Source organism: Equus przewalskii, chromosome 18, assembly GCF_037783145.1.
Source record: "Equus przewalskii isolate Varuska chromosome 18, EquPr2, whole genome shotgun sequence".
Taxonomy (NCBI): Eukaryota; Metazoa; Chordata; class Mammalia; order Perissodactyla; family Equidae; genus Equus; species Equus przewalskii.
Window position 1 is genome coordinate 35,640,065 of NC_091848.1, and position 25,848 is coordinate 35,665,912.

The following is a 25,848-nucleotide window of genomic DNA, read 5'->3' on the forward strand; positions in this document are numbered from 1 at the left end:
AGTGAAGAATATCCACATGCTCAAAATAAAGAAGTAACTTCCTTAGCTAATTATATCATTTTTCTCTTTTAATTATTAGTGGTAGTATGTTTTCTTTTTTTTTTAATTACTAAGGTATAATATTTTATACAACAAATTGGGTTAAACGATTAAATAAGCTTTTGTTAGCAAGACTGCTAACCTACCATTTATAACTTGGTTCATTGGGAGTCCAGAGCAAATCAGTTTTAGACCACAGCACATTTGGAATTTGGAATAGTTTGTGTATTTATGTGTGGGGGGTATGTACGTAGTTGTGGTTGTATTCGTACAGATACATATATGTGGATACTTTACATTCATGTACATATGTAAATTTTATAGGGTCATATATATGCTTCTATTTCTTTTTTTTTAATTGTGCTAAAACATATAACATAAAATTTACCATTTTAACCATTTTTATGTACATTTCAGTGACATTAAGTACATTCACATTGTTGAGAAACTGTCACCACACTGCATCTCCAGACTTTTTTGCTGTTTCTTCCTAAATGTAAATTTTATTGAGTTTATATTAAATGTGAAATGATGATCTGAAATAATGAAAAAACATCTGAAATGATTTTTTAAAATATTTCTGCTACTTTTTTTTAAGCCTACAGATGAGTTTTCAGATCTGCCTCTTCGAGTTGCAGAAATTACAAAAGAACAAAGACTACGAAGAGAAAGCCAGTACCAAGAGAATCGCAGCAGTTTAGTAGTAACAAATGGTGGAGGTAAACGTAGTTCCTGATGACATCCAAAGTCTTTATAATCACTATAACTTCTTTAAGTGGTCTCTTTCACATCCACTCCTTTTGTTTGTGTACCTGTAGCTTCTTCAACTCTTCTTTTAAAGACTTGCTCTTCTCATATGAGTGGAAAAAATTATTTTCCATTGGGATATCAGTTTCTGTTTTCAGGCTTGCAGTCCAAATACATTTCTCTCTTATTTTTATTTTGGAAAGAAACTTTATTAAAGACAGTTCACCTGGAATAGATCTTTGTTAATCTGGATTTAACCACAGTCTTCTTTTGAAGGACACTCATGTTTCACTTAACTACAGGGATACATCCTGAGAAATGCATCATTGGGCGAATTTCGTCATTGTGCAAATATCATAGAATGTACTGAAGGGGAACAAAGTTTGCCACCCCAAAACGTGTCTCTTTAACATGAGGATTATTTTAGGCTGATTATATTTTTAAAAGACTCAGAAAGTTTCTCTTGATAGCTCCCCCTTAACTGCCTAAAAGAATTCAGAGAAGAAAACCTGTCTCAGGAAGTGACCTATCACCTTAGCATAACATCAACTAGGTGGTAGACTGGTAGGAACCTAGAAAAGCCTTTTGTTTGGTTCTTCTCTGTGTTCTTCTGTTTCTTTGTGGCCAGTCATTTTCCAAATGTTGGGTCCTTTTCACCTTCCTGTGAATTGCCTGCCTTCCCTTTGAAGTTCCTGACTCTCTGCACCCCCAACGTCTTCTGTTGTCTTTGGGTGAGTATGGTATTTAAGGTGAAGGCTTCGGCCGTTTTGGTGAGTTACTCAGTTTTCCTGGGTTTCTCCCATGTATATATGTTATTAAACTTTTGTCTGTTTTTCTGTTAATCTGTTTTATGTCAGTTTAATTCTTAGACCAGCCAGAAGAACCTAGAAGGCTAGGGGGAAGTTTCTTCCTTCCCCGCAGTACTTACACAAACCTAGATAGTACGGCCTACTACATACCTAGGCTGTATGGGACTAATGTTACAGAACCACCATCATATATGTGGTCCATCATTCACCAAAACATTATTACGTGGCACATGACTATACTATTCTCCTTTTATAAGATTCTCTCTGTGGTCATTAATTGACCTCTTTCAGGAATTCAGTGCATTTCTTGATGTTTACCTTTTCTTTCATCTGGAATTGTACTCTTCAAGGGCATCTGAATCTGAGTTTTCTTAATCTGGTATTTAAAAATTTGTAATTGATATTAATAAAAAAATTTTGTTAATTTGTAATTGTTTTTATAGTTTATTAACAGACAGATCTCTTTCTGCTTCTTTGTGCTTCTGAGGCAAACTCTTGATTTTAGCATTTCATTCAGTATTGCTTTAGTTTAGATTACCAGATCCTAATGTTTAAATTTTAAGGGCCAGCTGTAAGAGAGAAATGACTTTGGTTTTTCAGAAATCCATTATATTATCTGAGAAGAGCTTTCATCTCTGAATGATGATTTCAATTAAGTGAAATTGCTGTCTTTTTGTTCCTTACCATCCTATATCCTTTTTAACTCCTATCACTTACCATTCCATTCACATTTCAGTAGTTTTCTTTTCAATCTTGCTTTCATATGAGATATGTTTCCCATCAGTTCTTTTGAGACTAACAGTAATATCTAGATCTGTGCTGTCCAGTATGGTAGCCACTAGCCACATGTGGTTATTGAGCATTTGAAATGTGGCTTTTCTGAATTGAGATGTACTATAAATATAAAATACACATAGAATTTTGAAGCCTTTGCATGAAAAAAAGAATATAACATATCAATAAGACTTTATATTGATTATATGTTGTAATAATATTTTAGATCTATTGGATAAAATAAACTACATTATTAAAATTAGTCATCTTTTCTTTTAACTTAAAAAAAATGTGGCTACTAGATAATTTAAAATTACATATGTGGTTCACTTTTGTGGCTTGCGTTCTATTTCTCTTAGACAGCCCTGGTTTAGATAGTATGAAAAAGTGATGTTACTTTCTTGGAAAGTAGTCGTAAAATGAACCATTTATTTAGTCACACAAGTTGTAGCACGTTGAAAAAAATGCATTTATGTACCTAGTTTCTTTCATAAACTTTTTATCCTTTTACCTATTATTTAATAACTCAAAATTCATTTTTATATTAGTTGCAGTTATGGAATTATTTAGAAATAATTGAATCAGAAAACCAAACTGAGAAGTAGCTTTTTCCAAGTTCAATTTTCCCAGCAAGTGCAGCTTGTAGGTAGTCTATAGAACAAGATACAGTGATGGCTAGGGTTTAATACATCTCTGGAGAAATCATCTTAGTAGCAAATTATTTTTTCTACTGTGCCATTTTAAGTATCTTTTAAAAATAGTTACTTTTTTTTAATTTTCTTTTTACTTTTTCTCAACAAAGACCCCTAGTACATAGCTGTGTCTTTTTAGTTGTGGGTCCTTCCAGTTGTGGCATGCAGGACGCTGCCTCAGCATGGCATGGTGAGCGGTGCCATGTCATACCCAGGATTCGAACCGGCGAAACCCTGGGCTGCCGAAGCAGAGCATGCAAACTTAACCACTTGGCCACGGGGTCAGCCCCCAAAAATAGTTACTTTTTAAACATGAAAAATAATGGGGCATTCCCAAACTTACTAGAGGAAATACTGATGTGGCTCTATCTTATTAATATGTTTCTCCTCAGTCACAGCATTTTTGAGAAGAAAAAACTCCTCAGTTGATTTCCTTCAAACCACAAACTGCTTCAAAATACCTATAATGCTGACCTCTAGAAAATAATTTTCTAAATAGGAAAATCTTTGTTTGTTCTAGTTGTGGACAACAGTTACAGGAAGGGAAACAGTAGTTAGTATCTATTTCTTTATCTCCAAGTTCACTATCCTCCTACCCTTTCACTTTTCTTTTGAATTGACTGTTAGATTTTCTGCCTCCCAGTTCTTTGAAGAGATATGATTGAGCCCCAAATGTAAAACGTGGGGAAAAACCTAAAAGAAGATGTACCTTTCAATGTTTAAAAACTTTTCTTCCTCTCTTTGTCTCATAAACTCAAACTGTCTTGTTTAAAACAGTAAAGAGCTATCCAAAGAAAAAAGAAATATTGCAGTCTATATTCCAATAATTACCATCATGTACTGCATTTTTTAGTGAATTAGGACTAAGACTTTTTTGGAGCCTATTTTTGTGAGTGGCCGTGGACCAAACAATAAAGGCGTACATAATTTAAACTCCTCATTCCTCCTACTTCCAGAATAGAAAATGTTAGGGAAAAGGAAAGAATGCAATTTAATATGTTTTCTTGGCTGTCTGACTTGGATATTATTTTCTGGTGTGTGTATGGTGCGGACAGTGGAACATGATCTGGATCAGATTGACTACATTGACAGCTGTGCTGCAGAGGAAGAGGAGGACGAGGTGAGACAGCCCAAGGGCCTGGACGCAGACAGCCTCAGTTCACAGTTCATGGCGTATATTGAACAACGGCGAATCTCTCATGAGGTAGGAAACACATTTAAGCCTAAATATGTTTCATCCTCTAGTAAAAACAATTCATGATAGTATAAATTTCTGTCGTATCAGTGATTTGTTTGTTTAGGCCTAATTATTTGTTTTATTATGTTTAGTTCCAGTTTTATTACTGAATTTTTCAGATTTTAAAAATCAGACAGTAGTCTTAAGTAGGCTTTAGGTTTATTTTTCAAATAAAAAGACATTTCAGAATTTTGAAGACAGAATAAAAGGAGTCCTGAGAGTATCCTGTGTCTTTGAAGAAAATGCAAAGGAATATGATGCTTTTTATTGTTGTTCTTAGTGCTTTTTTATTGTTACTAACTGATGTATCATAGCTTGATCAATAATTAAGAATTGAACCAAACTGCTGACTTTTGGAGCAACATACAAACAACTGTAGAATTTTTATAATGAGTTTAATTATATTGGAGCTTTTATGCTAAGTCACACAGAATACAAATTGTTTGCCATTAAAATTCTTGGGTGTCTCTTGTAGTGGAGCATTGAGTTGCCTTAGAAAACAAATGAGCATTCAGCCCACTGCACAATTTCTGCCAATTCCCCAAGGGTCTCAAGTAGAAATAGCATTCTTCAATATATCTAGTCAGCATAATAAAATGGCTCCACTTCAGTGTGTGTGATGTTAATGTCTGGAGTTGGTCCCAGGCTCTGAGCAGGGGTTATTTGAGAAACACTTGGGGCCTTTTTGAAGAATGATGTATTTAGCCTTTTAGAAATAAAGAATAATCGCTTCAAGTGGGACATGTTATAGAGTGATATTACCATTCTTTAAAAAAAATCCTTCGGTTTTCCTATCTGAAGGCTTTTGAACACAGTATTTTTTGTTGGTGTTCAGAAGAGACTCTTGTATTTAAAGTTGGATAAAGTTATACAGATCAAAGCCTTGCAGCCCAGAGAGAGCAGTGTACCAGGTGATTAATGAAACTACATATGATTCAGGCCATAACATCCCTGATGGAGCAAAGGGCAACTACTCTCCAGTAAAATTTAAGTTAACAATGCGCATTATAATCTTAAAGGGAATCCTTTTTCTTTTATTGTGATCTTTCTCTTTGATCAGTTTATGGTTAATTAGGCTAAATAGATGAGGTATTTCTATTAAAAGTGAAAATGGCTGTTATATGACTGGTGAAAAATTTTAGTACTATTTCTTTAATCTATCATATTGGCTATTTTGTTTTCTAAATTCCAGCTACCTATTATATATGGTAGTCTATATGGTTCTGTGTCATCAGGCTTTCTAAAATATATTATCTATAAAAATATGATGAACAGTATTTTAGATGGAACAGCAAATAAATATTTTTTTATATTCTTGAACACGAAAAATGAGTTGTTTAGAAACTAATCTATTTGAGATTTTAAACACTCTGCTATTGTTTAATTTTATTATAATACCTGTTACATACCTAGAGGTATTATGATAAAATAGGTTATGACTTGTATTTATTTTAAAAATTAAACCAATGTCACATTCATTTTGTCATGAAAATTTCAAGTACCTCTTGCAATAATTTTAAATAATTGCAGTATTGTAAAACCAGGGTGGTAAGTCACTCATGTTAACATACTAGGAGAGACTTTTATTTAAAAAAGCTATATTCACTGAAATTAGAATAATTGTTCTCTCATCAGGATTCTAGAATTGCATCTCATTTTATATGATTCTCATGCCCACACTTTAAGGGAGTTAGCTTTACCCCTTGAAGTAACTCACCAAAGATTTTCTAGTTATGTGTGATGTACCTGTTTCTTGGAGGTAGACTATAAATTGTTTACATTTGATTTTGATATCTTTTTTGGATAAGTTATTTTCTTATTTTTCCCTTCAAGAATACCATTTTGATGATTATTTTTGGTGTTTAAATAAGGTTGTATTTCTTTCTATGGATTCTCATTTGACAAAATATATGCTATGATAACCTATAAGCCTCTACTTTTGATTTATAATTTTATTTTTCAGTATGTGGTCAATATCGTTTAAGCCGGTTTAATTTGCCTCAGTAGTGTTTTTTGAAATGACCTTTACCCTTTAGTTTATAAGTAAATTAAATTGCCAATAATATTTCTCTTTTAATTGATAACGTGTTTTACCATAAATAAAAATTACTTTTTGCTTTATCTTGATATTTTACCAACATCCCCAGGACTATTTGTATGACTAACAGAAGCAACAATTTGTGATAATAAAGAAGTAAAGAAATGTAATCTGCCCAATGAACTTTCTGTTTTTGGGAATATGCAAGAGAAGCTTAGCAAAATCAGGATAGGGTAGGTAGGAATTCCTGTTCTTGATGGAAGTTTGTACTAGACGACCTCCACGATCCTTTCCAGCTCTGACATCTTACCATGTAGTACATATCACTTTATGGTCATTATGAGTGTTTTTGTTTACCAAAGCGGTAATATAGCCGATAATGCTTTTAAACATAAACATTCACATTTGAAGAGTCTGTTAAAATATTTTTTAGTATAATATACAGATCCCTAAATGCCAAGTTGAATGTGAACTGTGGAATCATTGTATCCTGGATACATATGTTAAATTGATTTATTTCTGCTTTTTTTGCCCTAGGGTTCACCAATAAAGCCTGTACCCATGAGGGAGTTTCAAAAAACAGAAGACATGAGAAGATATTTATATCAAAACAGGTCTGAAAGACCAATTCTACTTACTAGTTTTTGTCCTAAAACTCAATAATAAGAGCATGAAATGATTTTGGTTTTGCGCAGATCTTTGTACAACGAAGATGTTTAGATACTATGTGTTTTAGATAGCATGTATTTAGAGCTGAGTGACAATGTGTCTTTGTGCTCATGTAATAGAAAAAGTAGTAAAATTGATTTATTGATTCTAAATTCAGATTGCCTAAACTATTACCACTACAATTATTTGATTTGAAGATGCCTATTAGTAATGAGATTTTATGGTGATATGTCTGGCTTTATGCATAAAGAGGGCTAAATGAATTTCGGAAGTCCTGAAATTTTTTTTACCTGAACTTTTGATTAGGTAACAGAGAGATAAAGACAACAATATGTATCCTCATTCCTATCTCAATTAATATGATCTTTTCACTACACTTAGTGCCTCACAGAATATTTCTAAAATTAGCTTCACCATCTAGAGCCCTACTTCTTGTACTTGAATTCCAGAAAGTTTCTTGCCATAAACTGTATCACAATAGTTGAAAAATTCCCAGCCTTTGGTTCTTTGCTTCCTCTCTGTTTCTGTGAAGTCTTAAAGCAGTAGACTTGATATGCCTATTCATAAACAACGGTAAATTTACTATGTAGAAAGCATCAGACATAGTTCTTTACTTACACCGGACAAGATATTAAAATTCTTTAGGGGACTAAGGTATAGATGGATAAAGAAAATATGGGGAAAATACTAAAAGAAATCTTATAACATGGTCTTTTGTAGTCTTATGAGTTAGTTCATGGGATTTAGTTAAATTTCATATCTTTGAAATTTATCTCAGAAAGGCTTTTTATTGCCATGTGTGGCTATATTGACGGTGTGGTCTTTTGAGATTCCAGTTTCACGCGGGGGTTTCCTATTGCATTTCCCCACTCTGGGAGGACCTACGCTTTATCTCCTGTCCCTCTTGCCTCCTGCATCCATCATAAGTAAAGCTCAAGATCTCCAAGATTTAGTAGGAACCCTCAAAGTGAAAGCCAGCTTTTTTTGGGTTCAGTTAGCTTATGTATTCGTTTTCTAATGCTTATATTACAAATTACCACAGATTTAGCAGCTTAAAACCCACCCATTAATAGGATAGAAGTCTGAGCAGGCTTGCCTTGATTCTCTGCTTCGGGTCTCACAAGGCTGAAGTCAAGGTGTTGGCTGTCCTGGAATTTGTCTGAAGACCATGGAGGAGAACCCACTTCTAGGCTCATACAGGTTGTTGGGAAAATTCAGTGCCATGCAGTTACAGAACTGAGATCCCCATTACCTTGCTGGCTGTCAGTTGGGTAACGTTTTTAGCTTCTCGAGTTCCCCCACATTCATTGGTTCGTGGCTCCCTCCATCTTCAAGCCAGCAGTGGCTAACCAAATCCTTCTCACATGTTGAATCTCTCAGATTTCCCTTTCTTTTGCATTTCACAAACCCTCTTGCTTTCCTCTTCAACTTTTTTTCCAGTTTTATTGAGAAATAATTGACCTACATCACTGTATAAATTTATGATGTAGGGCACGATGGTTTGATTTATATAAATTGTGAAATGATTACCACACTAGGTTTGGTTAACATCTGTCATCACAGATAGACACAATAAAAAGAAAAAAAATTCCTCCTTGTGATGAGAACTCTTAGGATCTACTCTTGTAATAGCTTTCGTGTATATCATACAGCAGTGTTAACTGTAGTCATCAAGTTGTATGTTACATCCCCAGTACTTATTTATCTTATAACTGGAAGTTTGTACCTTTTGCCACCTTCCTCCACTTCCCTCTCCCGCCAATCCCCACCCCCACCCTCTTCTGCTTTTAAGCGCTCCCATGATTGCATTAGGCCCACCTAGATAATCTCCCCATTTTAAGGTCAACCAATTAGTAACCTTAATTTCATTTGCAAAGTCCTTTTTGACATGTGACACGTTCGCTCGAGTAACACCAGGAGGTGAAGATCATAGGGACCAAAAAGTCTGCCTACCAGACCTTAATCCAGAATTTTTGTTTTGACTTCTTTTTAGAAATTCTTGCTCTGCCAGCACTAGGAGAATCTTTCCTTATCTGAGCCTGTGCCCTCAGACCTAGGAGTTTGCCATTTATATTCACAGTCACTCACTATTAAGTGACAGGCCTTATATTCAAACTCAGTCACAACTAACTCTAAAGTCCATGCTTTTAACCACTTCCCCATGTTGCTCCTCCCAGACTAGTACATGGTACTGGACTCACTCATGTCTCATTCTTTATTGCATATATCCCAGTTAAAAATCTTACCCTACCACTCTGCTCTCCTCCTCTTATCTTGAAAACTTTAACTGAGAATCTACTGACTAGGAGTGCTAAGATAAATGTTGGCAAAGGTTAGTAAAAATTTAAGGAAGTTTTTTCCCAGCTTCAGTATTATCTTAAACCTTGTCTAGGGGGCCAGCCCCGTGGCCCAGTGGTTAAGTTCGCGCCCTCCACTTCCGCGGCCCGGGGTTTTGCCAGTTTGAATCCTGGGCGTGGACATGGCCCTGCTCATCAGACCATGCTGAGGCAGCATCCCACATGCCACAACTGGAAGGACCCACAACTAAAAATACACAACTATGTATGGGGGGCTTTGGGGAGAAAAAGGAAAAATAAAATCTTGAAAATAAATAAATAAATAAAATTTTTTTTAAAAACCTTGTCTAAGGGAGTTAAGTAATTTAATCCATACCTTAAGAAAATTATAAACATAATTTATTCTTTCAAAACTTATTTTTTAATGCCTAGGAATTTAAAAAGTAAAAGAATTTTGTGAATACTTCAAAGATTTGGAACCAATATAAGAAAAAAAATGTGAAGAGGAAGAAAACAATAGAGCAGCTTAAGTTTTTGCTGTCTTAACGTACTATATTTTTAAATTTCATTAAAGTATAAGGTAGACCAGTGTTTCTCAACGGGGAATAGCATCAGTCCCCAGGGGATATTTGAAAATGTACTTATGTATTGTGGGAATTGGGTATCAAAATGACTCCTGGTGTTACTGGCAAGCATTAAGGCTTAACTACTAAAAATGTGCAGGACATCTCGTACAACAAAAAAATTACCTGAAATGTCACTGGCTCTCCCATTGAGAAACATATTCATAGGTGAAAAGGTCATACAACTTGAAGGAGCATGGTGACACCAAGGAGTAACAAAGCTGTGATGGGCCAGCATAGCCTCTGGGGATTGGCTTGGGGGAACCATCAGTTCTCATGTCTTCCTCACTGCCGCTTTTATTCTCTCATATGCTGTGCTTTCCTCTTTGCCTCCATCTTTAACTTTTCACAGCTTAGTTTTTGCCATCTCAGGTAATTTCTTTTATATGTGTACTCATACTCTCTTAAATCTCTGTGCTCTTCCCTTGTCTCCTTCCTAGATCCTGTTGCTGTAGAGCAGGGAAATGTGGTGTAGCAGAAGCACTAAATTACAAGTCAGGTATCCAGGCTCAGCCAATAAGAAGCCATCACTTAACCTCCGAGGGCCTCAGTTTTCTCATTTGTAAGATTAGTGGCTTGGACGCCAGGATTTCTGAGGCCCCTTCCAGTTCTCGTGGGCTGCATGCCTAGTAGTTGAGAGTGCAAACTACTGTAGAATCAGAAAGATAAGGATTCAAATCCAGCTCCACAACTTACTGGCTCCATCGCCTTGGGAAAGTTACTTCACTTCCATGCCTCAGCTTGTCAACTGTAGAATGAGAATTATAATCGTTCTTAATCCATAAAATTGTTGTGAGGAGTAATTGAGAAACACTGTGTGTAGAAAGTCCTTCACAGGGCATGTGTAGTATGTGGTAAGAGCTTAGGGAATATTAGCTTCTATGTGCCTCTGAAAAACATTGTCCAAAAAAATGATGCGAGTCATAGTTGATAAATGCAAAAGAAGTATCGATTACACATGTACATCAAGGGAAAAGTCTCAATTTTAGAGAAAAATAAGATTCTAAAAAAGACCTTTTCTAAGAAGAAAATCTCCGCAGGTTGAGATCTTTGGAAAGGCTTGAAGTAAGGAATTAATGTATAATAACTGAAGAGATCTTGCTAGAGAAAAGATCCTCTGGTGGGTATGTTACTAAATGGAGTGAGAGTCCTGAATGCCAGATTGAAGAATTTGTATTATTAGTAGTAGGTAATAAGAAACTACTGGAGTTTGGTTTTCATTTCCCTAATAACACACTGATTTACTGCATTTAAATCAACCTGACAGGCTAATCATAGTTTAAAATTTCATTTCCTTACTATCAAAAGATCACAGCTCCAACACTGTTAGTTTTAGAGACACAGATGAGTAGCAGAGACTTGAAACACTAAATCCACCTCAGGAAAAAGATAAATATTATAAGAATTATAATTATATATCATAATTATAAGAAATAACACTGATAAAACTGAGAAGCAAGTTTTACTCTTATATTTTGTAAACATCAAATCAGGCTTCATCTTTTTCTTAAAAATAAAAATCAGCAGGGGCCAGCGCAGTGGCACAGTGGTTGAGTTCGCGGGCTGTGCTTCGGCAGCCCAGGGTTCGTAGGTTCGGATCCTGGACACAGACCTGCACACTACTTGTCAAGCCATGCTGTGGCAGCGTCCCACATACAAAATAGAGGAAGATTGGCACAGATGTTAGCTCAGGGCTGATCTTCCTCACCAAAAAAAAAAAAAAAAAAAAAAATCAACAGAATCTTTACTTTTGTTATTAAAATTGCTTCATCACTTGAAAGTGGGAGTAGAAGAGCTTTTCAAGTACAGTTACCAGGTTCTGTAGTATTCCAGATTTCTGTTGATAAAATGGTTTGTATATGAAATGATCTCTACGTGTGTCTTATTTCAATCATGGTAGTAAAGAAGATAATAGTTATGTGTGCTATAAAGAAATGATACTGTTTGAAAAGTGATCTCCAATAACTGTATCGTCACGCTGGCCAACATAGACCATTGTTAGCTTTCTGTAGCTTGATCAGTGATACCATCACGTGAAACGTGAGTTGGAGACATCAGGTGTTCCTGTAGCTTAATTTAATGACTTGGGCTCAAGTTTACAAAGTGCAGTTAGTCTTTCAGTGCTGACTAGACAGTTTACCTATTGATGAATAGAAAGCTGCATTAACAATAAAATTTCACTTACCTTTTATATGTCCATCTGTCTTATCAAAGAGTTTTTCCTTTCTCTTTTTTCTTTTTTGGGTCAGAGTTCCAGTTGAGCCATCTTCTCTCTTGTCACTATCACCAAGTCACAGCCAGGTAAATTTTTTTTTTCTGTTTTAGTTTGATTTTTTTAACTAAGATGGCTTTCCTCTTTTATAATACTTGAATACCATTAATTGCCAGATATCTGTAAACTTTGTTACCTGTCTGGTTGATTATACAGTTAATATAACATGTGCACCTGATACTTGCTAACAGTGTTTTTAGATGCCAGACAGAAAATAAATCTTTCCCCACATGATGGCTTTACAGTACATAGACGAACACAGTGCAAAGATGGGAAAAGATTAGCAATAAACACATTTAAAGATACTCGAGAGGCAAAGTAAAAGTTGCTTGAGTCAGCAGTAGTTCCCTGAATTGATAAGGAATACTGATAAGTTGATCTGTATCCCTGCTTGCATGTGCAAAATGATACTTTTGTTGCAGTTGTCACATACAGACTTGGAAGTGCACCGGAGAAGAGAACAGTTAGTAGAGCGCGCCCGGAGAGAGGCCCAGCTTGCTGCCCTGCAGTATGAGGAGGAGAAGATAAGGACCAAGCAGATGCAGAGAGATGCCGTCCTGGACTTTGTCAAGGTGAGTCCTTTGAATTCATTGGATGATACTCCTTAAGTTTCTTAGAAGTAAGTGCTTATTCGTTTTGCTGAGGCTGTCAGCTTTTAGTGTCTTAATTAAAATGTCAACTTTGTTTTCTCATTCTGGGGAATCTTGAGTAAGTAATGTAACTGTCTCTTGCTTGTTGTTAGATTGATTGTCCTCGTGCAGATAGGCCTGAGGACCATCAGAAGTTGTCTTGCTCTTAGGACAGTCCTGTAGTCTCTTCTCTTAATCAGCAATCTGTCATTAGACATATCACTGTACTGTCCAGCTGCCGTTTCCTCAATCTCTAGGGCATCAATAAGGATCAACAAGATCATGAAAGTGCCGTGTAAAGCGTCAGGTGCCATGCAAATGTAAGCTTGTGTTCTCTGAGCCTGTCTCTGACTTCCTCACTAGAGCGACTGCCAGTGTTTGTAAGACTCACAGGCTTAATGCTTCAGAGTCATCTTTGATTCTTTCCTTTCTCTTCTCTCCACATCTGCTCAGTTAACCACCCCTGTTAATACTTCCTTTTTAAGCATTTTACACCCTCTATAGTTGCATCTAAACCTTGTTCATTTTTTTTGCCTGTGGTAGTTAAATCTTTTTGTTCTGAAATCGCCTTGGATTTCTTTCTTAATAATTAAATAATTATTTCTATTTTTGTTTGTTTAATATCTGTCTCTCCCATTTATCTGTAAACTCCATGAAGACAGGAACCATGTCTGTCTTGTTTATTCTGTTGTCCTCTAGACGCTTTCTTTCTTGTGTTTCATAACTCTAGCCAAAGGCCATCTGTAAGTACCATATACATGATAAATTCTCTTATTTTTTTTCAAACGTATCAGGCGTATGATGATGATCTCTGATGTTCAGAGGGGATAACAATTTGCCTAAGCTTAAATACTCAGCTAGTAAGTGGCAGAGCAAGTTTTCTAGTCAAGACAGGCTGAACAGAAAATGGAAATAAGATTGATGGAAAATAAAGAGTTCCTTTAAAAAAAAAAAAAAAAGACAGCCTGGCTCTAAACCCTACTCTATGACCACAATGCTATGCTGCCTCTAAGTAAATAATAATGACTAACACACTGTGTCCTAGTGCTGTTCTATGCATTCTACGTAAATTAACTTATCTAGCTTGCCTTCTGTAGAAGTCATTCAGCTAGTAAGAGATATCACATTGTAGACGGTCTTGATTAAATGTCAAATTAGAGTTTGGTCTTGATCTCTTAGGCAGAAGAGAACAATTTTAACATCTTAACTAGGTGAAAAACATGAGAGAAAAGATACTTCTGAAAAACGAACCTTCTCATGTTGAGAACATGTTAGAAAGAAAGATGAAGAAAATGAAATAGAGAGTAATTGGAATAATTAGACTAGGGTAGAAAATGAAGGCTTAAAAGTAGATGGTCTCTAAGGTTCCTAAGGAGAGGCAGTGTTGCACAGTAGTAAGAGCATAGAATCCAAAATACCTGAATTGGAATCCGGCTTTGCTAGTCAGTTTGTGCTTGACTTTTGGAAAGTTACTGAACCATTCTGTGCCTTGAGTTTCCTTAATATGTGTAATATTTAACTATGAAATAATAACTATTTTAGAATTATTATGGATGCACTCAGTTCTTTTACTAGTATGGTGAGTGCTGCATCCCCTACCACCACAATGGATTTTATTAATTAACTATAAGAGGGTTTTCAAGAGAAGCATCATTATGTCTTATACATAGATGTTTGGTAAGTGTTGAATAAATCATTGAAGTTGCGTGAAAAAAAATAATAAGGTCCCAAAGCAACCTTTTGAGGCTGAAAGAATGGTTTTAATGCAAATCTAGCATTGTGGAAAAAAGTAGGATTTGGAGTCAGAAGACATAGGGGCAAATCTCAGGTATGCTACTTAGCAACTTCGTGACCTTGCAAATATCATAGAACCTTTCTTATCCACAATTTTCTCGTCTTTAAATGAGTAAGATTATGATGTTTATCTCACAGAGCAAAAGGTGTACACTTGAGAGACTGTGTCTAAAAACACTTTGTAGAACACCCTGTAAGATACAGATGTTACCATATTATTATTTGACGTCATAACAAAAACTAGCAAATGGGGGAAAAGAGCCAGTTAGTATGGGGAATTGTGAGTTTGGTTTTGGATATGTTGACCGTGAGGTGGCAGTGGGGTTTCCAGGTGGAGAGTTTCCACAGGCAGTTGAAAATGCAAACCTGAAATTTGGCTGATAGGAGAGAGCTAAAGCTGTTAGCGTTAGAGTGATATTTAAAGCCGTTAAGGAGAGAGAGAGTGCTTTCATTGAGAGGATCTAGTGAACCGTCACTGGTCTGATTGCGAATGTGTTTGCATGCATGTATGTATAAAAACATAGTTTTTAAAATTTCTGTTTCTAGATGCTTGTAGATACACGAAATACCGTTTGTCAGTTTATCGCTTTTCGTCATTTAAACTATAAGCTATTTAAGGGAAAGGGCAATATCTTCTAACATGTAGATCTAGGAAAGTGCTATACACAGGAGATACAGATGTTAATGTGAGTGATTATTTTAGTAAATAGAATTGATCATTTCCAGTGTTCCAGATTCTAACCAACATCCCTTTTTTTGGGGGGGTGGGGGTGTATAGCAAAAAGCATCCCAAAGTCCACAAAAACAACCACCCGCCTTAGATGGTGAGGTAAGTCTGTGTAATCACCTTCTCTTTGGAATTTTTATTACTGCAATGGAAATGAAATGTTTGCATGTGACTATCATGTGTTTTCAGTGATAAGTATTGCCATTTTACTTTTTCCCCCTCACAAAATTCTACTTCTTAGGGAGGAGAAGACACAGGCCAGGGAGTTTATCAGAGTCTGTAGATGGGGGGTTTTTAAATCTGTACACATCCATCTGGAGATTATTTATTTCCCTTCCCCATCCCCACCAGAGGTATCATCTCCCTCATGCGTTCTCAAAGCCTGCTATATAGAGTCCTGAGAGCTGTATCTGGCACAGGAGAATGGTGTCGTGTTAAACAAAAAAGACTCTACAAAGTGTTTCAGCTTCAGTGCTCATTTCCTAAGGGCGTATGTTATTGATTATATTTTGTGCACATTAGTCTCATAATATTAAGTAGTACATATGCATTACAAGTTAACATGTAAAATTAATTGCATAACCTTTTAAAAGTTTACGCACCTGTTTTGGTCTGTTGAAATGAAGCTTACTAAATGAGTATTTGTACGTTGTTGACTTTCTCATTAGCCATTTTCTTTTCTCTTTGCCTTCTCATTTTTTTAGTTTATGATCATTACTTCCTTTAAAAATGCAAAGGCACTGTTTCATGTGAATTTTGACTTGGCTTTTTGTAAAATAAGTTATTTGAAAACCTAGTACATTGGGCTTTACAGGCATTGATTTTCAGCAGTGTTTTTACAGCACAAGTGTTTCTAGAATGGTAAAATGTGTTGTTTTAAGTGACCGATTATAAAGGTTTTTTTTAATCTATTGGACATATAATAACCACTTTTTGTTTGTTTATATGAGAACTTATGCATTGGTGTAATACCTGAGAGATTCGCTCAAGCATTTTCTGTTGTCTTTCCTTCACATGGTAATAATTCCGTACAAACCTTTGACAACCAAAGTTTGATAAGTTAATACACTCTTCCTTTTTTACCCCAACGTTTCTTTCTTGATGGTTATTCTGGAGTAATTCGTTATCTAAACACGAAAGCTTCTCAGAAAAATAACATGTACAGTTTTAAAATTTCCAATTGTGTTCTTGTTTTGTCTGAGAAAGGTAGTGAAGAGGTGCTTCGACTAGAAATCATGACTCTTGGGTTTAGTGTTTTCACTGTGTCACTGGCTCATTAAGTAACCACAAGTTCTTTATGTTATTGCTACATCTATACTTTAGCTTACTGTTTTGTGAACAGAGAATAATCCCTGTTCCCTCCTTGCTTTAGAAAGTCTTTAGGCAATAAGACCATATTTGAAGTTGTTTAAGCTCTTTGGAAGAGAATCATTATTCAGAATCAACTTATTAGCTATTATGATGCGTGGATTCTAAGGACTGTGAATGCGGTCTTGTATGTCAGCATCTTCACAAGTATGTCTTAATATGTCTCTTTGTGTATTTGTGAAATATGTCGTGTGTGCAGTTTGTTTTTGACATTGCTTCATTTTTCTCCACCTCTCCAGTGTCCCTTCCCATCCAGAAGGTCTCAGCACACTGATGATAGTGCCTTGTTAGTGGTAAGAGCCTTGCCCAAAACAGAGTTTACATTGCTATGTCTAGAAGAGATTGGAGAGTAGCTGTTGTGCTTTTCATTCAGAAATGGTGTACGTACCATAAAACACGATGAGCATCATTATTAAATGCTTTACAGATAGCTGCAACGGTTTCCCTACATAACTGTTCATGATTTGCCCAGTGTCCCAGTGTTCTGCAGCTATGATTCAAATATCTTTGTTAGTGTTTCCAAAAGTAAGACATTTGCATTGAGAACCATATTGTATGTGTGTTGGGAGGAAAGGCCATAATAGATTACTTTTTTAAATGTCATTTCTAATGCTAGGGGCACCTACTTTATTAATCATTAATTTGGCCCATGAGTCACCTGTGTGTTAAATGGATTCTCTTATTCCATGACGCGAATTATACAACTGTATATTTGGCGTCCTATTTTATTATCTATTTTAAGCTACTGAAAATCCCAAACTTTTAAAAAATGCTTAGAGCTCAAGATTATCCCTCCATGCCCAGTTTTGTTTTTTTTTTTAAGATTTTATTTTTTCCTTTTTCTCCCCAAAGCCCCCCGGTACATAGTTGTGTATTCTTCGTTGTGGGTTCTTCTAGTTGTGGCATGTGGGACGCTGCCTCAGCGTGGTCTGTTGAGCAGTGCCATGTCCGCGCCCAGGATTCGAACTAACAAAACACTGGGCCGCCTGCAGCGGAGCGCGCGAACTTAACCACTCGGCCACGGGGCCAGCGCCCCTCCATGCCCATTTTTGAAACTCAGGGAAACATTAACTTGAAATGCTATCTATTGATCATTTTTACACTCGTTTACTTTTATTGCCTGTTTCATCAGCTGAAAATGAATACAACATGCTTATTGAAAGTCTTTTATCAGCCTTGCAAGAGAATTCTGTTGACATAATTGCTTTTCCCATCATGTTTTATGTTATTTTTTCAAAGTAGTGTTGAAAACTTGAAGTTCAAAAGTCTAGCCTCTGTAGCAGTTCCTGTCTTATGTGCTCGTAACTGCTGCGTTTGTGCACACTGCTGTGTGAACCCCGTACCTCAGGATGCTGTTTCTACTACATAAACTTCCATTGTCGAGATTTCTGTGTGTTCTGCAGTCATCATTTCCTTTGAGATGGATAAAGCACATTTTAACTGGGCAGTTTTGTAGATAAATACAACCACCAGCCTCTGGAGTTTTAGTGGAAGTTAATTGGCATGAGGAGCAAATCATAATTTAAATAAATGCAGAAAAATATTGAGAGCCTGTGATGATCCAGACACTTTACCAGAATTATCTCATTCACTCTTCATGGCAACCTTAAGAGTTAAGGTTAAACTTATCACCATTTTACAAATGATTGCTGAGGCACAGACTGTCTTGTCTAGAATGAGACTTGTCCAAGGTCATGTAGCATAAGTGCAAGGCTGGGTTCAAATCTAGATCTGGCTGATTTCAGAACCTGCATTAAACACCGTGCTGTATTGCCTTCCATACTGTAATTGAAAACAATTTAGGAAACTGAAGATCAGATTTAATAACACATATAGTAAGTGATATAAGCCTGAGTGCCCAAACTTTTTTTTTGCTGAGAAAGATTAGCCCTGAGCTAACATCTGTTGCCAATCCTCCTCTTTTTACTTGAGGAAGATTGTCCCTGAGCTAACATTTGTGCCAATCTTCCTCTATATGTGGGACGCTGCCATAGCATGGCTTGATGAGCGGTGTTTAGGTCCATCCCTGGGATCTGAACCTGTGAACCCGGGGCCGCTGATGTGGAGCTTGTGAACTTAACCACTACACCACCAGGCCAGCCCCTTGAGTGCCCAGACTTTTTTGTCAAGGAAAACGTGGAGTTTGGAAAAACAACAACAAAATCCCCTTAGCATGAAATTTGAAATGGCTTTCAGGCATTTTCAAAACACATACCCTTGTATTTTAGTTATCAGTATTCTTGTCTGACCTAAATTAGATGGCATTTAAAAGCAGGAACCGCGTCTCACATATTTTTTTATGCCAAATAGTGTCCAACACTGTGCAAAAAGAATCAGATTTTAAGTCAGGCTTCTGATCTTCTCAAAACGACTCTTTAGTGGCTTCATACAGTAGAATAAGTCCACACTTCTTAACACAGCCTACCAGCTCCTGTGCACTCTGCTACTGTCTGTCTCTTGTCTCTGGCCTCATGCTATACCAGCATTTTTTCAGCTCTTCAAACATGGCAAGCCCTTTCCTACCTCAGGACCTTTGCAAATGCTGTTCTGTCTGCATGGAATGCCTTTCCCTCCCTGCATATACCCCTTGGTTAATTCCTACTCATCTGTCAGGTATCAGCTTAAATGACACATCTTTAAAATGGCTTTTCTGCATACTCCATGCCCAAATCAAATTTATGTCTCCAGTTATTTTTTTTCTTCATAGTACGTTTACATACATAGGTGTGTTTTGTTTTATGTCTCTCCCCATTAGACTACTAGGCTGTAAGTTTCATGGGCACACAGGGATATTCTCTGTTGTACTCACCTAGGTATACTCGGTCCCTGTCCTAGTTCATAAGATATATTAGGTGCTCAATAGATATTTCCCGAATGAATATGTAAATGCTGTGCATCTAATAATTCCTCACTAAGTTGTTTCATGATGAGACAGTCTGATGATATAGCAAGGTAAATGTTGAATTTGATTTAAAGACCTTGAAATACAGGATTTGAAATAAGGGTTAGTATCATTTAATATCAGTTGCACTAACGTTCTCTTAGGGCCACCTTCAGTCCAGGGTGCTTTCATCTCCGTCCAGGCTGCATGCGTATCCCATCTCTAGGCGCCCGAGAGTATCCAGGCTCATTTCACTTCCCCTTCCCTCCTCTCTTTTTTTTCCTTCTTTGCCTACATAGTGGCTTTTAGCCTTTTTATATTTGAAACTGACAGTAATTCCAGTGCATTTGGTTATAAGGAGGCCCAGGAAGTCTAAATAGGTGAAGCAGACAGTGTATAGCTGTTGTCACAGTCTCATTCTTTGATACATTTCCTTTTTCACTTTTTTCTGCCTTAAGATAGATTATGTTGCAGTGTATGTTACATGCTTCTTTTTGCAAACAAACAAACAAAAGGCCTTGCTATCTATCAACACTCATTAAAAATACAGTTGTAGGGGCTGGTCTGGTGGCATAGTGGTTGGGTTTGTGCATTCTGCTTTGGTGGTCCAGGGTTCGCAGGTTCAGATCCTGGGCATGGACCTACACACCACTCATCAAGCCATGCTGTGGCAGTGTCCCACATACAAAATAGAGGAAGATTGGCACAGATGTTAGCTCAGCAACAATGTTCCTCAAGCAAAAATAGGACGATTAGCAACAGATGTTAGCTCAGCGTCAATCTCCCTCATAAAAAAAAATACAACTGTTGTATATTTTTTAATATGCTTTTTTTTGGTGAGGAAGATTGACCCTGAGCTAACATCTGTTGCCAGTCTGCCTTTTTTTTCCCTCCCCAAAGCCCTAGTAAATAGTTGTACATCCTAGTTGTAAGTGCTTCAATGTGGGATGCCGCCACTGTGTGGCTTGATAAGCGGTGTGCAGGTCTTGCGCCCAGGATCTGACCCGGCAAACCCTGGGCCACCAAAGCAGAGTGTGCGAACTTAACCACTATGCCTCCGGGCCAGCCCCACTTGTATTTATTTACTGACCATCTACACACCTGTTTCTAAGCACCCACATGTGTTCTTGTTCATTTTTCCCATGATTCAGATGTCTGTGGTCCTAGTTTAAATTTTTTTTAATGATTTAACTTATAAAGGCTTGAATATCTTTAAGCCTTTGGCATTTTGTTGTTTTAATAGGTACAGTCTTATCCAATGCCCTTTGTCAACGTCCTGTCTTCTCTGATTTTCACTCCCCATCCAATGAAAACATTGTCATATTTTGAGCAGCTTTTATCTGTAATCATACAATAGATTCTAACACTTACTATCTCTAATTATATCTCTAATATATCTAAGTAGTTGTATGTAGGTTGGTGAAAGGATAAAGGATTCAAAGAAAAGGAAAATTCCATTTACCCTCCTATAGGTCACTTGAACTTTCACAGAGGCGGAAGTGAAATGCTCGTTCTTCCGTAAGGTGTGGTGCAGAATCCTCATGTCCTGTCTTCTCACATCAGAGCCATTAACTGGAATTATAATAAATCTAATTTTGGGTTAACGTTAAAAAACTATTGTCCTTATTCATGCCAGTTCTGCTCAGTTACAATGAGCTCTGTGACTGGATTTGTTTCCCCTGTCTTAGGAACAGCACAGGACTCATTAGTTTCTAAGGCTGTTTTGCTAAAAAATTTTGATGTTCTCAGTTTTATTTCTATATAAAATAACTTTTAATAAATCTTGTCTTTCATTTCTTGAATAATGTGCTATGAGGTATTGAAATAGTTTGAGTTATACAGATGGGAAAACTGTTTCATAAATTATGGCTTTTTCCCCCTAAGTATTCTCTTTCTGCCCTATCAATATCTTAGTAAACCATTTGAAGGTTTGTCAGTGACCTTTCCTTTTCTGTTTTCACTGACCAGATCTGCCTGCCTGCCGCCTGCCTGACATTTTGCTAACATAAATGCTGCCTTCTGTTTCTTCTCTTTCTCTTGAAATGTAGTCGCTGTCAGGGTTGAGTCAAGTGGGCTGTGCTGCTGCCCTGCCTCATCCTTTTGCCTTCACGCCTCTTAAGGTATCCCTTGTTGTAACTCACCAGGAGCTTTGGGGAGGGCGTGGGCAGGGGAGGGGTTACATTTTCCAGTGGGTTGGTCTGACAGCAATCTGAAATGTAGGATTACACGAAATATACCTGAGCTTGTAAAACTATTTGAGTTTAACATTAATTTCACTTGAAATTTTTTGAAAGTTCTATTACACCAGAAACATAGAGTTAATTTTTAAAATTGAGATTCTATTTGAAATGTCGTCCTAATTTTCCCATCTAAGATTTTTTTTTTGTCATGATTAATTATTTTACTTGGGCTAATATTTAATATCAAATTAACTCCATTGTCTAATGTGCATGCAAAATTATTTGAGTCCTAGTCGCCAAAATTGTCACTGCCAAAACCCTCTTACAGAAGAGGTCAGCAAGCTATGGCCCCCAGGACACCTGTTTTTGTAAATAGTTTTATTGGCACACAGCCACTCCCATTTGCTTATGTATCGTCTGTAGCTGCTTTTACGCTTAACAGCAGAGTTGGAATACTGGTTGTGATGGAGATCATATGGCCTGCGAGCCTAAATAAAGAACCTGTGCTAGTTTATTTTTTGAAGGCCTCTAGGGGTGGTAATTCCATATTTGTTATCATATGATACATAAGAAATGATTAATAATCCTGACTGTCAAGAAGATGTTCACCTTGTCTGATTTATATGTGTCCTCCTGTGGTTTACATTTATTTCTTCTGTTCTTTCTAGAGTGGCGATTTTCTAGTTAGTTAGCAGTCTTTATGTAAGAATCTTTATATTTGAAAACTATTATGATGCCACCCTTGTCTTCTCCCTAAATACACTCTGGTTCTTTTACCTGCCTTTCCCAGCTTGTGCATCCTTATGCACTTTCGCCAGTTCTCTGCCTTTCCGTTTGGCTCCACAGTCCCCAGCTAGAAATAGAGCCCTCGTTAGGGCCATCTGGCGCTGAGCACGAACAAGGTTTCTCATCTGTCTTATTCTGAGCATTAGGCTGGCTTTTTCTGTTTTGGTATTCATTTTGCTCAGTATCCACTATAATTGTCACATGTTTTAGTTATACTCCTAAATGATAATTAATTTCCATACCCTGTATCCTTTGTTTTCCTAAATACTTAATTTTGCTTTTGGAACATTTTTACTTCTGTAATTTACTAGAATACTTTCATATTCTTGCATCATGTCCTTCTAAATGCTGACCCCAACTTTATAATATCTGTAAACCTCATTAACCTTGTCTCTGGTCTTTATTGAAGATGCTTCACATACCTAGGTGGCTCCTGAAAAAACGTAATTCTCTTCTATATTAACCCTTTGCCAGCCTTTCTCAGCAAGTTTCCTTACTTGAACAACAACATAGAAAATGATTTGAGGGACTGTTTTCAAAATTCTCTCAAGGAAGGTATGTAACTGCTCCCATTCTAAGAGCAGTTAATTCATTACACTCCATAGATGCCTGAGGGCAGTGGGGCTTATTCTCTCCCAGAATCGTAGTTGAGAAAGGCCAAGCTGAATATGCTGAAAGTGCAGTGAGCTGCCTTTCTGTCTGGCAGACCTGCTGCAGTGTCAAGTGGTTAGTTTAAAAAGATTTGTTCTGTATTTTTTGGTATCCTAGTTACTTTACAGCAGGTATACACTGTATTTATGCATGATTTTATTTCTTTTCCTGCTTAACCAGGCATAAAGTTGAGTTCATGTCAGTTTCCGGATTTTGCTCTCCAGTTCTCCAAGAGTTCTCGGATATAGTCAGTGTCCTCAGAGCGATTTGAACTTATTTTAGCATCCTGGCATGCAAGTCACTAGATTTATGGTTTCAATAAAAGCACATTTTAAAGGTCATCATTTTACAAGTCCCCTCGATTCTGGCTTTGTTCTTCGTTACACCCAACTGTTTATTATCTTGTGTTCCTGAAGGGTTGCTGCCATTCACTGTAAGTCATTTCGTGTCTTCCATCTGATCTAATACAGTTGCCTATTAACTTTGTTTTATTCCTTAATGTGCTTAAATTTCTAGTCTGACTCCAATGAAGTTTTTTTTTTTAAAGATTGGCACCTGGGCTAACAACTGTTGCCAATCTTCCTTTTTTTTTTTTTTCCCCAAAGATTGGCACCTGGGCTAACAACTGTTGCCAGTCTTTTTTTTTTTTTTTCCTGCTTTATCTCCCCACCCCCCCCCACCGTACACAGTTGTATATCTTAGTTGCACGTCCTTCTAGTTGTGGGATGTAGGATGCCGCCTCATTGTGGCCTGACAAGTGGTGCCATGTCTGCGCCCAGGATCTGAACCCTGGGCCGCCGCAGCGGAGTGCGTGAACTTAACCACTCTGCCGCAGAGCCAGCCCCCAATGAAGTTTTTTAAGTTTTAAAAAAAAAATCTTTCCCTTATATCTGCTGCTTAAATTTCTAGTCTAACTCCAATGAAGTTTTTTAAGTTTTAAAAAAATATCTTTCCCCTTTATCTGGAATAATTTCTACTTTTTACGTTTTTCTGTTTGTACCGTTGGTCCTTGAACAGGTCTTTGTCTAGCTAATTAGCATTCTCCTTCCTGATATTCTCATATTCCTTGAAAATAGGGATAGTCTTTTGTTTCCTTATAATGATGCCCAGCTTCTGCCTCATTTAGCAGTTTATTCCTTTTGCTAGTTCCTGTTGCTCTTATTTTGAATTAAATTTGTTAAATTTTCATTTCTTAACATCCTAAACTTAGTTTATTGGCATCTATAAACTTGATGAACATGTTGTCTTTTTCACTAATGGAGATGTAATACATTGCTTCACTCGAGAGTGCAGCTTATTTGTAAGTCTTAATTCTCTGCCTCAGAGTATCAAACCAAGGAATCGTTACCACAAAATTGTCTTCCAAATCAGTCCAAGAATTTTCTCAACAGCATGGCTTCTGCTTATTCATTTATTTTAGCAGTTAAAATTCCCTGTCATCATTAATTTTATCTGACTCAACTCCAACTAGAAATAAAAGATTTCTGAAACTATTGAAACCAAAAGGGAGAAAAAAGTGTGGAAGCAGATATATGTCTGTGTGTAGGTGTGTGTAGGTGTGTGTGTGTTTTAAAGTCATTCTCTTAGTTCAGAAATGTGTCTTAGTTATCATCTCCTACGGTTGTAATATATTTAAACTATTGCGTGTAACTAGGTGTCAGGCCCTGGAAATTCGCTGTTGCTCCAGCTTTTCTTGCTTCTGCTCCCCTGCCAAGTCTTCATCATCTTTAATGCAACCAGCCAGCACTTCTTTTTAAATTAGCTTAACCACATTTTCCTTTTTTAGGTAAATTTTATACCAGTTGAGCTAGCTCTTCCTCCGTTTTACAGTTCCTTCGGTCAATGGATTAAAAACATTTTGGACTTAAATACTAGTCTGGAAATACAGCTATCAATCATCTTTAAATATCTTATTTCCCTTTATCACTTCTTAACACAGTAAATTTTATTCTCCAGAGGAGGGAAAATACTTTAGAAACTATACCAGAAAAATACTGTCATAAAATAAAATTTTATTCTTGTCTATGTATTTCTCAATAAATTTTCTGCCTTAGAGTGATCATTTTAAGTAGTCATAGGAAAGGCCTATTATATAGTAGGACTGTCTTTAGAGACTGTATTACATAAACCTTGTATTCTGCAGAACTAAATAAAAAGTTTGGTCTTAAAAAATATATAAAATTATTTTATTACACCAAATTCTCATTTTAAAACTTAATTTTGAAGGAGAGTTGCATGCTTGTTTTCTTTTATAATCCCAAAGTTACCATAAATGTGGAAAATACCTCTTCTCAAATAATAATTACTGATATATCTTTACTTCTTCACAGAATGATGACAGATCTAATGCTGTGTCAAGCTCATCTACAACAGAAACAGGTAATAGACGCAAAGATACACACATCAAGATTATAATTCTTTACCAGGATTTTCCTAATAAATCTCTTTTTAGATAGCTGTGGCTCCGTTTTCTGAGGTGAGAAATCAGATGCAAAATTGGGAACTTTCTGTATGTTTTCCATCTTTTAATTCAGCTGGTTGTTCAGCTACTCAACCATTTGATATAAAAAATGAGCATGAGCTAGCAGGGCTATAGGTTTGCCAGAGACTGTATTCTATTTATTAACATTGTCTT

General features: G+C 36.6%; 1 protein-coding gene across 31 annotated transcripts in view; it reads left to right on the plus strand.

Moving 5' to 3' along the window:
- The window catches only part of LRCH3 (leucine rich repeats and calponin homology domain containing 3), a 111,707-nt gene that overhangs the window by 56,731 nt on the left and 29,128 nt on the right, over positions 1-25,848 (plus strand). For 7 of the 31 annotated variants that reach the window (XM_070583607.1, XM_070583595.1, XM_008518372.2 and 4 more), the window contains exons 8-16: positions 638-758; positions 4,117-4,265; positions 6,874-6,950; positions 12,175-12,226; positions 12,620-12,769; positions 15,399-15,449; positions 16,955-17,008; positions 21,645-21,716; positions 25,544-25,592. In XM_070583607.1, coding sequence (XP_070439708.1) covers positions 638-758; positions 4,117-4,265; positions 6,874-6,950; positions 12,175-12,226; positions 12,620-12,769; positions 15,399-15,449; positions 16,955-17,008; positions 21,645-21,716; positions 25,544-25,592 — 775 coding nt within the window. The remainder of the gene's footprint in view (positions 1-637; positions 759-4,116; positions 4,266-6,873; positions 6,951-12,174; positions 12,227-12,619; positions 12,770-15,398; positions 15,450-16,954; positions 17,009-21,644; positions 21,717-25,543; positions 25,593-25,848) is intronic. The other 24 variants (XM_070583627.1, XM_070583603.1, XM_070583597.1 and 21 more) reach the window with 5 other exon arrangements.